The 19,090-nt window shown below is 46.2% G+C and overlaps 1 protein-coding gene across 1 annotated transcript in view; it reads left to right on the forward strand.

Annotated features, from left to right (window-relative positions):
- The window catches only part of LOC147635760 (Calcineurin-like metallo-phosphoesterase superfamily protein), a 139,017-nt gene that overhangs the window by 62,346 nt on the left and 57,581 nt on the right, over window positions 1-19,090 (forward strand). Inside the window, exons 4-5 of the mRNA XM_086803166.1 lie at window positions 5,567-5,711; window positions 5,933-6,029. Of these exons, the coding sequence (XP_086659292.1) occupies window positions 5,567-5,711; window positions 5,933-6,029 (242 nt within the window). The remainder of the gene's footprint in view (window positions 1-5,566; window positions 5,712-5,932; window positions 6,030-19,090) is intronic.

The following is a 19,090-nucleotide window of genomic DNA, read 5'->3' on the forward strand; positions in this document are numbered from 1 at the left end:
TTTTAATGGACCGTATCTCCACCGTATTTTTATTTTTAAAATTTAGCAGTGCGTTTCAGGAGCGTATTTGAACGTACCGTACCGAATCGAACTTTTCGTACCTGACAACTATGGTCTACAACCACACAGAAAAGCCTGATCCGAGCTTATGGCTCTGCCAAGGGCCGCCAGTTCATAGTCCTTTTTTGACATGGGTAGTTCTGAGGACACCATCTCGCCCCCGTTGGCTACCAAAATGAGCTTTACATTAGTGCCCTATCATTTAGAGGTCACCTGGTCTCCGCACCCACATATCTCAATGAGCAGAACAATTTTATTTTCAAGTTCAAAAGGCCTCATTTCGGCGAGATTTCATTCTCTTCTCTTTTGGGGTGTGACATGATCTTAGGAATCCAATGGTTTCGTCATTATGAACTTATTCCCAATTAGGGGCAGGACACCTTTATTATCTCTAAAGGTTTTCTTGAGCCCGTCATGATTTGTGGAGATAGGAGCATTCTTGGCATTCCTATGATTTTTCATCTCCAAGTCTGACAAGCTATCCACAAGGGAGTGGAAGGAGCATTGATTTATGCTCATACAGCTTCTATCTCATCGATAACAGCTATCTCATCTTCTTCTTTAGTCTCTCAGTTGGCAGATTTGCTTTCTCATTCAGACATTTTGCTCAAGAATGATCTCCCACCCAGTTTCCCATCCTCTCGTCCTGAGGATCATCGTATTGATTTGGTCCCCAGGGAAGAACCTCCTAGCAAGTTTTCCTCTTGTCTTTCCAAGACTTTCAAGGGCAAGCTTGAATAGCAGTCAGTACTCGAACATTTGAAACTTGTTCCTTATGGACGCGTTTTCCCAATCAACACAGACCACCAAGCACTTAAGTGGCTCCCGACGATGCCAATTGCCCAGTGGAGTGATCGGCACACTAGCTGGAGTCAGCTCTTCCACCAGTTTGGAGGACTGAATAAGTATATCCCTGGTAAGCATTACCTAGTGGTCGATGCTCTTAGTAGAAAGACCCACATCTAGACCATTCAGGAGTCTACCATTCTCAAAATCTTTGGAAATGACTTGGATAGCATGACCAATCCGCATGTTGATTCCACAGAGTTTGGCTCTCAATTCTGAGCCTGGCCATTATTCGGTTCACAGATAGGCAAATAAGTCTTGACGAGATGTCCACTTCAAGGAAGGCGATAGGGTCTATTTGCATATCATGAAACAGAGATTGAAACAGGTGGGCAAACTTTGTTCCAAGCTTTCTTTCCATAGTTTTGGACCCTTTCCTATAGTTAAAAGGTAAGTGATGTTTCCATAAAATTGAAGTTGCCTAATTGTTGGATTGGCTAAATCCATATGTTGGACTAGAAGTGTTTGATGTTTCAGATGAACATCAGCCAGATGTGGTAGACGAGTCAGAAGTCATTGAACTTGAGGAGATCCTTCTTCATCGTTGGAAGCATGGTTCCGGTCGAAGACTCTGTCAGTTCTATACGAAGTTCTGAGATTGAGGTACCCAGGAAGCAGTTTGGTTAGACGAAGAGTTCTTTCAAGAGCACCACTTGGAACCCATGAACCTACCACCAAGCTAAGCAGGAGGGAATGTCACATGCACTCTGCACTATAGTGCATGGTGACAAGATGGCTCATCATCAAAGCAAACACTGTATAGCAGTAGAACCCCTTAGGATTTGATATTTGTTGTATACTGTGGCTCCATGGCTTCTTACAGGCAGTGCTTGTGTCGCTTCTCCATTGTCTGCGGCGGCTCTACCCTTTTTGCCACCAAAATCGGGCGGCGCGAGTGCGCCTAGTCTGCTCTCCGCGGCACTTCGTCAATGCATCATCCCTTCCATGGCATCTTGGGCTTCGTCTAGCATTTGACTCCTATGGACTACCAGTTTTGTTGCCTTCACCCTCGCCTCTGCTCCAAGTACCTTCTGGCCTTCTACAGTCTAGGCCACCCTTTCCTTGCTGTCCTTGTGGGTCTCTCACACAAGCTTTTGATGCTTCTAAATTGCCCATATGTCCTCTGGCTTATGTACTTGTTGCTACTACTGAGCATATCTACCGCATTCAGAGCAGTCATTAGCCATGGATCTCAACAAAAGCAGCAACTACTTCGATACTTTCCAACGTGGTAGACCAAAATCAAGCTGTACCTCGTAGGAGAAAGACAATGGAAGGTCGTGATGAGCCAAAGCTTGAAGGTGTACCTATGGAGCCTGAAGTGGTAGCCTAGACGTACAAAAATGACAAAGCCATGGCATACATAGGACTAGGAATAGCTGACAACCTCATACATCACATTGATTTCGACATGAGGTATGGACAAAGCTTGAAAATTTGTTTGGCAACAAAATAAATAATTCGAAGGTTTTCTCAAGCAAAAGTGTTATGGCCTTAAAATGAAAGAATCTCGTACACTTTTTGTCTGGCCATTAGTCAGTGGTTGAAATACACTGGAAAAGTTCATAGTGCCAAAATTATCAAACAATGCTCGCATGAGCCCGTTGGGTCCAACATGGAATGGCCTCACCTACCAAATACCAACTAGCCAAGATCACTCTGTCAGTATCATTCTTTCTAACTGCAACAAAATAAGCTTCAAATTGATGCAACCAGGAATAAAGGGTTGTGGGGTGGAGTTTACCAGTATATTGAAGTTGATCCTCTCGGGAGGATGACTTGAGGAAGCCGTTGGTGTCGCTCTTGCATCTAAAGATGCAATAAATCTTTCGTGATCCACACGTCGCGTGGCAACTTCTTGTGGAGTAGCACGGGATGCTGCCGCACGGTCTCCATTGCTCACATTTGCAACTCAAGGGTCGAACTCGGCTGCGGTCGTAACCTCTCAGAAGGGTTCTCTGGTAGAGGATCTGCTATCGAGATGTGGAAAAGAGAAGGGGAGAAAGGAGAAGACGAAGAAAAAGGGGCTGGAAAATGGGTTCTTTCTTCCAAGGCCAAGATCTGCGCCTTCTGCTCTTCCAATTTGGTGCTTTGGTTTGTGATTGCTCGCATCATTGTCTGGAACATGTCATGCACACTTATGTTTGCCGGCCTCGAAGGACTACATGGTGCTCCTTGTTCTGAAGTTCTTTGTTCTCTCTCTTCATCGAAGCTCGCCATAGCAGGAATATGCATTTCCTTTCCAGAACGCAATCTGACCATCCACTATGCGTATGGGAGATTTTCCAGAGGCTAATAACCAACCGTTCTTCTAGGGATAGGAGTCACACCGAAAGGGGTGCTCCTTATCGTCGTCAGACTGCATGAGGCTTGCGGGTGTGCATTTTAGGGGTGTGCGAAGCTTTGCGTGGATTAGAAGCTAGGAAAAGGGTTGAGTGCTGACTGTCCAACGCACATATCCACCTGTGGGGGTAGGTGCATGTAGGCACAAGGTCATGTGCAAGCTTTTCCATGGTTGGTCCGCTGTGCATATGGCTTAGACACCTAGGGGTTGAATCTGAGAGGCAGGCAGGCTGACCTGAGAAGGCGAATGTTGGTGATGCTTTATTGGTTTTCAAAGCACATGGGCATGAGACTCCGCGAGCACATCATTTTTCTCCATGGCTATATTTTTGGGACATAATGAATAAGTTAGTGTGATTAGTCATTGTGTCTGTCTTACTGTGCCAGTGAGATTGGTTGACTATGAGAGTCCAGTGTGAGTGAATAGCTAGCGTGACTAGCAACCTAGTGTGACTGGGGTTAGCTGGCTCAATGTGCAACCAATGTGAGTGGTAGCACATGTCTTGTGTGATAGGACAACCCTCAGATACCCTAGTGACTAGAACTGAGTGGATAGGTCCAAACTAAGTGAACGGGAGATTTCCATTGTATTGCATGCATGCCTGTATAGGGATTTGTAGATGAGTGACTTGTCTTCGTGTGTTGTGTTTGTTATGCTGAACCAAGTCTAGTAGTGGCAAGGATGCCCGTTTGCTAGCATGTGGGAGTGCGTTGTCTGTTGACTAGTGTTTGGAGTTTTGTAAAAGTAGAAGAGCACATGAAAATGCTTTGGAACTTAGCCAAATAAATCAAGTGAAGAAGCTTTCATCTTTATATGGAATTTTCAAATGTTGTTGTTGTTGGATCCATGGAATGGGATTTTTTTAAATTATAAAAGTGTTATTTTCATTATATTTAATTGTTATGCATAGAAAGATGCATAAAGAATTTATTTTTATTTCAAAAGTGTTATTCTCATTAAAATTGATTTTATGCATAGAAAGATGCATAAGGATTTATTTTTATTTCAAAAGTGTTATTCTCATTAAAATTGATTTTATGCATAGAAAGATCCATAAAGGATTTATTTTTATTTCAAAAGTGTTATTCTCATTAAAATTGATTTGATGCATAGAAAGATGCCTAAAGGATTTATTTTTATTTCGAAAGTGTTATTCTCATTAAAGTTGATTTTTATGTATGAATAGATGCATAAAGAATTTTTATATCAAAATTAGAATTCTCTTAAATTCTATGTTTAAATTTTATGAAAAGATGTGAATGAAGGGATGGATAGATGTGATGTGAATAGAGGTGATGAGATGGGAGGTGAATAGATGTGATAAGATGTGTGATGTGAATCAGATAGATGTACATGAATGGATGGATGGATGTGATGTAATTGACTACACAAGTAGTGTTTGTCACACAGTCACTACCACGAGGGTTTAACCCTTCCGTGTTAAGGTTCCATGCCCACTTCTCTCATAGGCTAGTACATTTGTTTCATAATTGTAGAAAACTCCTGAAACTCCAGGTTTTTGGGCCATTTCAGCCGTACCAAGGGGCCCAAAGATCCAAAATGGGTTTCAGCCGTCTCAGCTACTTACCGTTTCCCAAACGGCGTGTTTCAACCGTTTCCCATTTCCTCCATGCCATTGTGGTTGTTTCTCTCTGACAACACCTGTTGTTTCCCTTGCAAAGCCCCAATTTCAAGGTGATATTAGCCGCTTTTCTTGTCTATCTTCTTGCTGATCTCCTTTTCCTTAGTTTCCAATCATATACTGTCCTATTTTCTTGCATCTCCATGTATTTTTTATCTCCTTCTTTCCCCTCCTGATTTTGCATCCCCTTGCTCATGTGGCGTTTCCCCGGTTCAAGCCCCTCAAAATTGTTCGTCTCTGTGCTGTTTCCATTTCCATAACTATGATTTGTTTACAATTCATGCTTTCCAAGTCATACTCTTATAGCCTTTTGTCTCCTATATTTGAGGGTTTGCAGTCTTTTCTTCTCTCTTCGTAATCTAGCCCAATATCCCACATGCATTAGATCAACTGTTGGGAGGGTGTGCATGTGACAATCTGCACCGAGGGGGACTTTTGAGGGAGAGAAAAGGGGGAGGGGGAGAGGGGGGGGGTTCCTATCTCTCCGAGCATGCCATAAAGTTTGGGATGAGGTGTGATGTTTGACAGGCTGTGGTTTTGAACTGCAATTGTGCTGCAACAAATAGGACCAAGAGTATTTGTTTCAAGTCTCTGCTGGTCATTCTAATCGTGTGCTTTTGGATTCTCTGACACCTTTTTGCCAATTTTATGATTTAATTGAATGATTTTGACAGGTATAGTGAATCCTTAAAAAGATTCTGGCACATCTTTGACCAGTCAAGAAGGGGTCCAAAATCCAGGTTCTCAAGAATCTCTTTTCATTATCTTTTTGGAAATCACGACTTGGGTTATGCAGGGCTTCAATCTGAAAGACCAGAGGTATCTGTCTTGTGTGTCTTGATTTGTACTTTTTGTTCTTAGAATTTGGTGTGATAATTGACAGAGAGAGGGCCCTTACCTGAGTGGCTACTGTACTATGCTGCCTCACAAGGGGGCATGAGTTTGAACCCTGACACCTGTAATATAATATACAACTGACAACAAAAATAATAATCTTATTATATCATTGCATGTCTCACGAGATGATTGGATTTGGTCAGATTGTTGAACGTTATAGAAGGGCTTTTGGACCAATAGAACACACAGACAAGATTGGTGCTGTTGACTTTGTTTTTGTGGATTCCCAATCACTTGATGGTAAGTGGATTCATTATCCCAGTAGATCATGCATTCATGATGTCTTGCTAGTGAAGTGGTCTTTTGCTCCTATCTCTGTCTTACCATATGTTTATCATTTCTGTTGATCATGCATGGTTTCTGTCTGCAAGTGGAGTGGCTTATCATATGTTAAGCATCAACACTTGATTTAAGGAGCCAACCAGGAATTGTTCATGGTTATATATGTTCCTATTATGGGCTTTGTCTGCTGCTGGATCAGTTCCAGCTCTTTACTGCTGTGCAAGAGTTTTAGAGCAGTTTTCTCTTCATGTTTGTGCTATTTACAACCAAGACCTTAGCTTCAATGGGCAGTGATGGCCAGGTGAATATATGTAGGTGCATATATATGTATGCATGCATGCATACATATATATGCATGCATGCATGCATGTTTTCTCAATGTTCACTTCAGGTTTGTGCTACCTAAATTAGAATTTATGTACATACATGCATGTGTGCATGTATACATATGTACATACATACAGGCAGCAGTCGGCTAGCAGAGATCATCAGGCACACCCACATATGTGAAGCGATGGGGTCAAATTATATCCTTTAATGCTAATTTGTAGCAGTCGTGGGCATAATTGACTGGCCGACAGAAGCATAAGTGAACTGACCGGCAATTTAAGAAAGCCATCAGTGCCTTGCTAAAATATCTCCTTCTTCATCGTATTCAACAGTATAAAAGTACAGAAATATGTGTGCTTGAGACTCCTATCTTGTGCATACATTATTCTCAGTCAAAGCACCCTAATGCTTCAGTCCCAAGGCAGCCTGAAAGCTTTCTTCAGCATTCAGTCTTCAACAGTGCATCTCCCTCAGCAGATCTGGGTATGCATAAGGCTCTTCGAAGTGGCTTCAATGTTGTCTTCAACACATTTGATGGTTCAGCAGATGATTGGTCTCCATTGTCCTTGCATTTGGCATTCTCCATCAATCATTCACAGTAAGTTTTCAGCATCGTAACAGATGTTCTCCAAAGTAATAAAGCAAATACTCTTGCTTGCGGGAGTGGGTAGATTGGGACACAGTCTGGCGTTGTGCCTGCATTCTCTCTGTCTTCAGCTCTATCTCCTGTGAATAAATATAAAAGTGGATCGCTTCATGCTCACTAACATAAAGGTATAAAGAAGGTCTTGCTGTGCGTTACACGATCAAACTAGTTGCATGTTACATTGGTCTCGCAAGTGTAATGTGTCCTCACATAAGTACCACACAATGTGTCGTTGGAATTCTTGCAACCATGCATTTTGTGCCAGAAGCACCATATCTATGAACTAGAATGTTGTCTTTCCATACATCATGGATAGAAGCATTGGCACTTTGGCGAGGCATTGTGTGAAATTAGGAAAAATAGAGAGATGTTGGAAATTTTGGAGAGGTGGAGAAGAGCAAAGGGGGAAGAAGAAAGTTGAAGAAAAGAGAGCCAAGGGGCAGAGCAAGGAGGGAGCAAAGGGAAGCAATGGAAGCAAACGGGTGCAAGGATGAGCAACAGGTTGCAAAAGAGCTCAAAAATTGGCAAGAAGAGGTGCTGGGAGAGAACTTGGCATAAAAAAAATAAAAATTTTGACCGTACAAAAAGAACTCCATCATCATTTACTGGTTTACCGAGGTTTGTGTTTTTTTAATCAAGGTTGCATTTTCTTTGTTGCTTTACTGGATAACCCTTGTGTGTGCAAGGGTTCTCAGCCATAGGGAAAGAAGGAGAGTCTAGCACCAAGCCAAGGGCTGATAGAGAAAGCTATCAGCAAGGCAGCCTGTTGGAGAGCTTAACGCAGCCAGATATGAGGTGAAGAGGGCCCATCACAGCGGTGTTGCAGGGGAGACCCGCTGCAGAGAGAAGAGGCAGCCAGTTCAGTCCAAAACGCACCTTTTCTGGGTGGCCAGATCTGGCTGAAGCAACCGCATGAAGGGCCAGAACCTGGAGCAGTTAACACATATCCACGACCCAGGAACATTGAGGTTTCAGCGGTTAACACACATTTGCAGCAGCCCATAATGTCCACGACGACAACACAAGCATGTGGAGGGCTGGACATACTGCACTAGCTGGCAGCCAGGAGCACCAAAATGAACGTGTGATGGTTGGCCAGCGGTGGCCTGTGGGACTGCTATGGCAGCCTTCAGGGTGGCCATACGCGGGCACAAAGGAGGGAGAGCATATCAGTTTCACATATATCTGGGTTAAGGGTGGCTTCCCTGCCTGGGCCAACTGGCTACACCTTGCATCGTGCACGGATGAAACCTTTGCCAAGTCCTCGACCAAAAGGGTGTGTTTGTTTTTCATTTGAAACATCAACTACTTGTGCTGCAGGTTCACATGCGTAGGACATGGATTTTAGCACTAAGAAGGCTACAGAGAAGTTATCATCAAATCTCTCAAGCAGCTACCTGAGACCTCGTTGGTTTTTTGGGAGGAAACATGGACCAACAACATCAACCTCTACAAGAGCATAGTGGAATCATGTAGGTCAGAGACTGGTGAGGAGGTTAACGAGACATTGGAGAGCCAGGTGGCAGCTTTGTTGACACGAGATTCAAGCAAGAAAGACATCACATACAAAGGTGAGTCTATCCACAGATGATGATCAACAGAAGAGAGTGTTCGAGGATGTCGGAAAGCTTTCAAGGGAGGAAGTGGTATCAGTGAGTTTCCAAGTAAGAGTAGATTCTGGAGGTTGAGCCCTAGAAAGATGGAGGAGAACCCATGCCAGAGTCCATTCCATTTTCTGAGGACAGAGAGGAGTCGTAAGGTCAATTTCATGCTTCTTTCTCTAAATCCATTGAGGAGGAGGATAAGGTGAGTGATTCAGTAGTGGTGTCTACCAAGCTAGCCGAGCATCAAGAGGCAGAGGGCTAGTGCAAATGCCAATAGTTTTCGAGGAGGATGAAATGAGTGATTTAGTAGTGGTGTCTACCAAGCTAGCTGAGCATCTAGAGGCAGAGGCTCATAGTTCCTGAGGAGGCAGTACCAAGGAGATCATTGGAGTCCAGTAACCGTGTGATTGGAGTCCGTACTGGAGTGTGGAGCAGAGAGAGAGAGCAAAGATCCTTACTGGGTTGGAGCTTTAGAGCATCGTTTGCACCCGTACTCCAAGCTAAGCAGGAGGGGATGTCATGTTCACACTTTTTCAGGTGTGACATGGACATGCTTCCAATTTGCCAGCCTAGAGGTCGAGTACGTGGCCGGATTCATGTGTTTGTAAGGTCTATGTGCCTGTTCATTGTAATATTGTCCAGGCGCGCATTGACCCATTGAGCAACCAACTGTGGACAGAGTTATTGGGTTGTGTGAACACACTGAGTTGGATGTTATTATTAGGGTTGGTCATTAATTCATCATCCTTTGATCAGCAGCATCATTGATTCATTAAGAGCTCAGGAGCTGTACTACCATTGAGTATCTCTAGTTCATCATTGTGCATATTTCATGATAAGTAATAGATTAGGCACTATTAGTGTCACATGCACCATGCACTGAGGTGTAGTGTGACACACTGGCGCATCAACATTGCTATACTTATACAGATGTTTAGTTCCTTTTTAGGAATATTTGTAGTATGCTGTGACCAGTCCAGGACGACCTACGTAGGTCAGTCACCCAGCCGAGATATCAGGGTCAGTCCCTTAACCCACTTGGAGAACAAGCATTTAGGTCATCTGGGGTTGGGCATGGTAAAAGTCAGTCCTTTAGATGCGTATATAGAGCTTGTAGTTGCCTTGGTACATGGGCCAGCCTACAGGGCATGGCAGGCCATGGGCTTATGGGCTAGGTCATTGGCCAGCCCATGGGATAAGCCCTAAGAACCAGTCGGCAGCCTGTATGGGGCAAGAAGCCTTGTCGGCCCGTTGGGGATTGCAGTCCGCCAGCATCAGCAGCCAGACACTCACAAATGACCAAGCGCAGCATTTAATGCTTGTGAGCTTCTGTAAACAGGCCGACAGTCATTTGTTTCCACTGACCAGCAGCCTGGACTCGTATAAAAGCAGCCCCTCAGCCCATTTTGCATAAACCATCTCATAAAATCAGTCTTCTCTCATACAGAACTAAGCAGATATGTCTGCTTAAAAACCTTGGTCTTTGCAAGCATAAATCACAGCCAAGCACCTAGTGCTTCAGTCCAAAGGCAGCCCTGATGTTTGCTTCAGCAGTCAGCCTTCCATGCATCTCCCTGAGCAGATCTGGGTGTGCAGAAGGCTATCTGAAGTGGCTTTCAAGTTGGCTTCATACCGCTTGATGGTTCAGCAAACGTCTGGTCTACAACATCCTTGCGTTTGGCAGTCTCTATCAGTCAAGTCTTAGTAAGTTCTCTGCATTGTAACAGTTCTCCAAAGTAATACAAGAAAATACTCCTGCTGCCCTTTTAGTGGGTAAATTGGGACCCAATTTGGTTTTGTCTTTGCTTTCTCTAGTAGACGTTAATACAGCTTTCTTTCTTTCTTTCTTTCTCTCTCAAGTCTCAGTAAGTTCTCTGCATTGTAATAGTTCTCCAAAGTAATACAAACAAATACTCCTGCTTGCCGGGGGGGTGGGGGTGGGGGGTGGGGTTAAGTTCTCTGCATTGTAACAGTTCTCCAAAGTAATACAAGAAAATACTCCTGCTGCCCTTTCAGTGGGTAAATTGGAACCCAATTTGGTGTTGGCTTTGCTCTCTCTCTCTCTCTCTCTCTCTCTCTCGGTGATGTATTAAATCATTCACAGCCTCAGCATCGGCGATGTATGATATCTTATATCCCTCTTATGGCACTGGATGGAGTTAGACATAGATCTGCATAGCATGCTTGTACTACCCCTTCAGCATATAGAGATGCATCTTGCCTTAGCACTCCATCCACATCCCCACCCCCCCTTATATTGTTTGTATATGGGCTCCACCGATCCATGATGATTTACAGTTGTATCCAGACACATGCACACTTTTTCTTTTCTTTCTTTTCTTCCGATGACCGGAAGAACACAGTTGTATTATTTTTTGTCTCATAGGCCGACTTTGGCCTCTCGTAGACGTTAATCTTTCTTTCTTTCTTTCTTTCTCCCTCCCTCTCTCTCTCTCTCTCTCTCTCTCTCTCTCTCAAGTCTCAGTAAGTTCTTTGCATTGTAACAGTTCTCCAAAGTAATAGAGGGGGAGGGGGGGTGTCCTTCAGTGGGTAAATTGGGAAACAATCTGGTGTTGTCTTTTCTCTCTCTCTCTCTCTCTCTCTCTCTCTCTCTCTCTCTCTCTCTCTGTGCACCCTACCCGCCGTGCTGGCCTGCTCGCGCTACGCGCTGGTGGCCTCTCCCTGTTCGTATCCACCCGCGCGTGCTGCTCTGCTCGCGCTGCCCTGTCCACGCTATGCTGCGCTTGGCGGCGCTGCTCTGTTTGTGTGCGCCTTGCCCGCTAGTCCCTTCGCCGACGCTGCTCTGCTGTGCACCTTGCCCGCTAGTCTCTTCGCCTTCCTAATCCCACCCACCCTTTGTCAGGCCCCCAAGGCAGCAACATAACTCTCTCTCTCTCTCTCTCTCTCTCTCTCTCTCTCTCTCTCTACTCCTCGCCTGTGGGAAGCGCTGCAGAGTAATCTCGAGGAATGGCTTCGAGTCTCCAAGAGAAGCTCAATGCCCTTGAGACGGCAATGAAGGCACTAATCAAGCAGAACAAGAAGACATCCGATTCCAACCTCAATGAGGTGGAGAACAAATTACACCGGCACATCATGGTCCTCGAAGCATGGGTCACGGACCTTGAACAAGAGAACACGACACTCAAGGAGGAGGTGAGTGCATTGAAAGTGGAACTGGTATCCGTCAAGAACACCGAGAAGGAAGAAGGGGAGATCAATGACAACACTCTCACGGCCATCAAAGAAGAGATGTCCAAGGAGATCACAAAGGACATGGAGGGAAAACTCGAAGCCAAGTAGTCAGGATGGGTTGAAGTGGTGAAGAAGAACATCCGTAAAGAAGTGAGGAAGAGGACTCAAAGGGAAAAACACCAAATCATTCACACCACCATTGAGAAGGAGAAGATGAGGCATGCCCGCCGCCTCAACATTCAAGTCATAGGTATAGCCGAGACACCCGACTCCACTCCCAAGAAAGATGGACAGCTTTTATTCAAGAAGCTCGGCTACAGGGAAGAGGACCCTCTCCCCTTCACCAAAGCATGGAGAGCCGAGAAAGACTCAATACGCAAGCGATCCCTCATCCTATAGTGGAGGAGAGACGGAGAGGGTCACCTTCATGAGGAAGAGGGCGATTCTACGAGGATTACAAGGAGATCCCATCTATTTGGATAACGACCTTACAAGGATGCTGATAGAACACAGGAAAACATGCATGCCGAGAGTCCTACAGGCCCGGAAAGAGGCAAGAGAGCATTCTATCGCGATGGCCGTGTCATCATCGATGGCAAGGCCACCGATTAGCGCGAGGCGGCCTATGGGACATCGGCTATGGAGGATCCAGATTCACAGATACACAGAGCAGTTTGGAACTGCAATGGAGCACTTTGGACACATCCTAGGAGGATGGAGGAGGTCATGGAGGGACGGGACATCATACTACTTATAGAGACGCACCAGAGCCCAGAGAGGGGCCTACCCTAAGTAGAGGGCTATCAGTGGGAGTTTACATATAGGGGGACCACACGACAGAGCACATCGAGAGGATCTGGAGGTATAGCGGTACTCTTCAAGCGAGAGCTACAGGAGCGCCTACAGGTGGTAGCACGTGACCAGGAGGCTAGATACATGTGGATTAGGCTGCAGCTCTCAGCAGACAGGGTGTCATACATTGCTCTATGCTACTTCTCTCCTAGAGGATCGAGATATGCCATGATAGCAGAGAAGGAGAGTAGAGGGGAGGAGGAGGAGGACATAGGGCCATTGGGAGAGTCACCATATGCAGCCCTTTCAGATGAGATCATACACTACTCCAACCTGAAGGAAGTCCTCCTTATGGGGGACTTCAATGCACGGACACAGAGCCGACAGTGCGACATTTATGATTTCGAGCACCCCGAGGTGATTCACACACTAGAGGTGGAGGACACGGGAGCTTGCAGGGTGTCAGAGGACATGGGGCCGGATAACTCCAGATATGGTCATCACTTACTTAAGCTGGGAGCGCGACACCATCTCGTTATTTATAACGGGATGAGACAGTGGTAGGATTCAGGAGCACTGACATGCTTTCCACGATCAGGGGGTAGCAGAGAGACCACACAGGCAGTGACATCTTTCACACCCCCCCCCCCCCCCCCCCCCCCTTGTCCTATTGGTGCAGATCACACGTACCTGGTGAGCTCCACACCAGCACCCACACAACCCACACAAGCATCGCATACAACTTTCTACTTCACCCATGACTTGGCAGACATATATGAGCATCATGTATATGACGGGCTATTCCAGATGGATCCCTTCTCACCTCTAGACACACTCACAACCGAGCTGTCATCTCTACTACATACGGCCGCCACTGGCAACTTCCCCCATCACACACACATTGCACACACAGATAGATCTGGGAGCATGCCCCAGAATCGGTGGTATGATGATGAGTGCAGAGAGCTATATAGACACTTCCGTGCCCAGAGAGCATTGAGGACCATTACACAGAGACAGGCGAGCCGACAGATGAGGACTCTCACACGCTGTAAGAGGCGTGCATATGAGGAGGCACAATACTGGGATATATACCGCACACATATGCAAAGAGCCTCTACCATATCCCTCAGCAGCCGCCCATACCACAGCCAGAGGAGTCCTGCCCTACCACCTCTACTTTCTTTCCCGCCTCGATGGTAGAGGCCGGCTATAGCATGGGAGATCGGCTGACCACACAGGTATACAGAGTGAGCATCTTATTTATGTAGCTGACACACTGGGACCCTTTGTTGCTCACCTCTTTAATAGGGCACTAGTGGAGGGTCTCCCAACTAGTGGACTATGCACACCATCATGCCTCTCCACAAAGTGGGAGACATGCTAGACCCCAGCAACTACAGGACTATCATGATTGGTCACACATTGGCCAAACTTTATGGCGCTCTGCTGGAGGCAGAGTTGAGCTCATATGCAGAGAAGGAGGGATTGCGAGCACCACGGCAGGCGGGATTCCGATGAGCTTTCTCCACTATTGACCATATATTCACTATGAGATGTCTGATTGACCAGGCTAGGGCGCGGGAGAAGAGATTATATTGCTGCTTTGTGGATTTCCGCAAAGCATTTGACACGGTGCCGCGAGAGAGACTCTTCCAGCGCCTACAATCATTGGGGATCCCATCAGAGATGATTTGGGACATCTATGCTTTATATGAGTGGGTCCTTGGGCGCATATGATGCCCATACCACAGCCACAGGACTCCCGCCCTACCACCTCTTTTTTCTTTACCGCCTCGATGGTAGAGAGAGCTATCCGACGGTTACAGCATGGGAGATCGGCTGACCACACACGTATACAGAGTGAGCATCTTATTTATGCAACTGACACACAGGGACCCTTTGTTGCTCACCTCTTTAATAGGGGACTAGTGGAGGGCCTACCAGCTGAGTGGACTATGCACACCATCGTGCCTCTCCACAAAGAGGGAGACATGCTAGACCCCAGCAACTACATGACTCTCATGATTGGTCATACATTGGCCAAACTCTATGGCGCAGTGCTCGAGGCGGAGTTGAGCTCATATGCAGAGAAGGAGGGACTGCGAGCACCAGGGCAGGCTGGATTCTGACGAGCTTTCTCCACTATTGACCATATATTCACTCTGAGATGTCTGATTGACCAGGCTAGGGCGCGGGAGAAGAGATTATATTGCTGCTTTGTGGATTTCCGCAAAGTATTTGACACGGTGCCACGAGAGAGACTCTTCTAGCGTCTACAGTCATTGGTGATCCCATCAAAGATGATTTGGGGCATCTATGCTTTATATGAGTAGGTCCTCGGGCACATACGATGCCCCAGGGGGGCTATCTGATGTTATTGCTAGCACCATAGCTGTGAAGCAAGGATGCCCACTCTCTCCTACACTATTTGGGCTATACATCGATGAGGTGGTTGACTTCATTGGTCACAGTGGTGGGGACGGGGTAGACATCTTAGGTACCTGAGTCCACATTATGCTATATGCAGATGATATTATTTTGGTCTCTGAGTCGCGGATGGGACTACAGCACCATCTCCATGCACTCGATGACTTTTGCACACAGAGGGGGCTTACAGTGAACCTTGGGAAAACCAAGGCCATAATTTTCCACACCTCAGGGCCGGTTCGACGACAGGCCATTTTCACACTAGGAGGAGGACAGGTAGAGGTTGTAGACTCATATGTGTACTTGGGGATTACATTTACGATTCCGCCAGGAAGATTTACTATGGCACAGGCAGCCAGGGATAGACTCACACGAGGGTATGTAGCTTTGGCCATGCTAGAGAGACAGTGTCACTGGGCACATTTCTAGGAGCCCCGCACGAAGGGGTGGTTGTTTGACACACTAGTCACCCTGGCTTTGATGTATGCCGCAGCAGTATGGGCACTTGGGCTCACCACCGCCACATGGTCTCAGATAGAGAGGCTTCAGATTCTCATGCTCTCACGGATGATCCGCAGCAAACCCTTCGTTCCACATGACATTGTCCGGACGGAGTTTGCTGCACCTCCTATGCTAGTAGAGGCCCTCTTCTAGATGATTTGCTTCATACAGAGGATCAGAGATATGCCATCAGATCGACTCTCACATAGAGCTTTTGAGGCATCCAGGCAGCTCGCAGAGAGTGGAGATAGGAGATCATGGTATTCACAGATGATACAGTGGCTCACTCAGGCATGGTCTAACGTCACCATTTGGCCACCCGAATGGTTCACTCTTGCTTTCACACTATGTATATATTGGATTGGTGTCCATGGCTTATGGAATGTGCCTATGCATGTGATTGACACATGTCATGGTGTATAGTTGGATATAATATTCCGCTGGGACTTGACGTTATCATGCCCGGAATATCTGGAGGACTTGGCTTTCCGCTGGGACTTGTGCCTTTGTGTACATGCCCGGAAACGCCTGGAGGATTGGCTTTCCACTGGGTCTGGTATCGCATATACTTGCCTGGAAACGCTTGGTCTTATATGGTTTCATGAACGGAAATTGCTCATGCCAATGCTGCATTGCATAGCATCTTTATGTGCTTGCCTGCAAATGAAATTGCATGCTGTTTTCATGCCTGCATGACCTATGTGTAGTTCCGGGCTAGGGGACGCCCGCCCGTGAACCGTGCGTGTGAAACTGTCTGCTGACATGGTTGTGTGGCATGTGAACAGGTGGTAAGTATTACCTAATCTAGGCTCAAATAGCCCTTAGGACTTGGCCAATATTTATAAGTGAGTGCGTTCCCACTTCATTAAAGTTTGGGCGCCCAAAAGTCACTTATAAATTATGACCGCTTTCAAGTTCACACTCACTGAAGTCCCGATGCGGACAAGACTCAATGTCCAGGACCTGCTCCTCCCCTTTTACTCATAAATGGGCATCTCCCCATGTCCCTTCACTTGATTGGACCCCAATTCACTTACTTATTAAGAGAAAATTCGTGTTTTCTCTTCATGAGGATTTTTGGAGGCTGAAAACTCTGTTTTTCCACCATTTCTCTCCATTTCCAAGCTCTCCATAGCCATACCCAACTTGCTAGGGTGTTTTCCAAGCTTCCAAGAGTGTTTCCAAGTGCTAATCACTCTCCTACTCACTCCCAATGACTGAAATTCAGCAAAACAGCTCTCATTTTTGCTGTAATTTCTGGTCTTTTTGCTGAAAACCCTAATTTCAGCCTCCCTTTCTCAAGTTGAACCATAGAGGAAGCTTTCCCAGGGTTCCCTTCATCCTCTTGAAGACTTTTGTCGCGAAGGATTGCAGCAAATCGAAGATATCAACACTTCTAAAGCTTCCAACGCGAAGGCTTCCGCTTGCAACAACTTCTATGACGACTGGTAAGCTAATTGGACAATGTGTTGTCATTACTTATTCAGTAGAAGGGCAGGACTCCTTGTTTAGCCGCCCTGTGTAGTATTTCTCTTGTCCTATGTGCTCTTGAAGATGTTGCTACCTTGCTTGGTAGAACATAGAGCCAACGGTAGAGAATATGGGCACTGAAGTCGGGCCGGGCATCAAGGCAGCTCCTTGGTGATCTACATCGACATACCATTGTTTTCTAAATGCTGAATTTCATATGCATTGGCATGGAGGATTTGGCAATGGATGCCCGTGAAGCTATGTATTGAATTTCTCCAATATTAATACAATTTACTCAAGGGAGGGATCGGCCGTTCCGGCTCATTGTGTGTCTCTTGTCAATTCAGCAATTTACTTCTTGTATATGAGCAAGTGTCCTTCAAATCTTAGTGTATTTAAGTGTATTGATTAGCATTGTGTTCAACCAAGTTACACTCGACATAGATCACCTGCCACCTTTCCAGTATGATATACATGCACCACACATCCAGCTCTCTCACAGTGAGAGGAACACAGTCGTTCGGCAAGATTTATGGCAGCGATACACTTAAGAGACTTGGATTACATCGAGTCAGCCTCTACCGCTGAAGATGCTATACTACAGAGATCAGTTTATGCGTATCTTAGCGGATGGATTCATACAGAGACCTGGATACATGGATGTGTACATGCCTCACAGTGCACGAGTGGTGATTGGCTAGCTTAGAGTGTCATCACACCAGCTTGAGATTGAGGCAAGAAGGGCAGCACAGATCCCTAGAGCAGAGAGGATATGCAGACTATGACAGGAGGAGGTTGAGAGTGAGGAACATTAGGTATGCAGATGCAGAGCATATAGTGTCATTAGAGAGAGAGACACCACCATACTCCACACATCCCCGTTTGAAGCTGACCATGCCTACCTCCCTTTTTACTCTTACCTGCACACCACCCGTCTCTCTGCCTCCAAGTCCATTTTGATCATGAGCTTGACCTTGTTTATGCCAACCACATCTACCGCCAATTGATGTGGAACCTATTGTCTCCCTACCCACCCTCACATCATAGCTCACCACCATACTCCACACATCCGCCACCACTTCTTTCATCTGCATGAGGTGGTCTACCACCAAGCCACCTTGCGGTTCCATGTCCCACAAAACTGTTGGTATGATGACGAATGCCGAGCCACGCGCTCCCATGTTAAGCATGAGGTACGGATTAGAGTTATACCAACTTTTCTTAGGGCCGAACTGCAAAGAGGCTTGGAGGAAACTCTTATGCATGCTCCCTCTATCATATCCCCCATCAGCCATCCCCACTAGATCCGAGCCTCCCCCCCCCCCAACCTCCACCTTCCTCACAAAGGGCATGGTCTTCAAGGCCATTCAAAGACTACGTAATGGGCGAGCCCAGAATCATGAGGGACTCACTGCCGAGTACATCTCGCATGCCGATGATACCCTGGTGCCCCTACTAGCCTACATGTTCAATAGAGCCCTTTGTGGAGGATTTCCACCCTTGATCCACCAACACCATCACTCCCATCCTTAAAAGCGGGAGATCTACTTGATCCTAATAATTACAGGAGGACGATCATGATTGGCCACACATTGGCCAAACTCTATGGATCAGTGCTAGAGGCATAGATCAGTTCATTTGTAGAGAGACAAGGATGCAGAGCCTCGGGAGAGGTAGGCTTTTGGAGGAGCTACTCTACCCTTGGCCACCTCTTCACCCTCCGTGCTATCATCGAGGAGGGTAGAGAACAACATCAGAGGATTTACTGCTTCTTTATGGATTTTCGCAAAGCTTTTGATACTGTACCCCGAGCCCGCCTTCTACATCGTCTACAGGAGATAGGAGTCCCATTTGACATGGTTTGGAGCAAATACCAAGAGTTGAGCAAATACCAAGAGTTGCCAAAGTACCTATGACAAATAGGCTACCAGTTGGGATATTTTTAGAGAGAGAGTTTATGGAAGGACCCATCTCTTAGATTGGGACATGTGGCAAGAAAGTGGACCAAAGTGAGGTAAGTGGCCTGACACTTACTAGAAAGTGGATCAAAGTGA

The sequence above is a fragment of the Cibotium barometz genome, chromosome 9 (assembly GCF_041138505.1).
Source record: "Cibotium barometz isolate CiBa-2024 chromosome 9, ASM4113850v1, whole genome shotgun sequence".
Classification (NCBI taxonomy): Eukaryota; Viridiplantae; Streptophyta; class Polypodiopsida; order Cyatheales; family Cibotiaceae; genus Cibotium; species Cibotium barometz.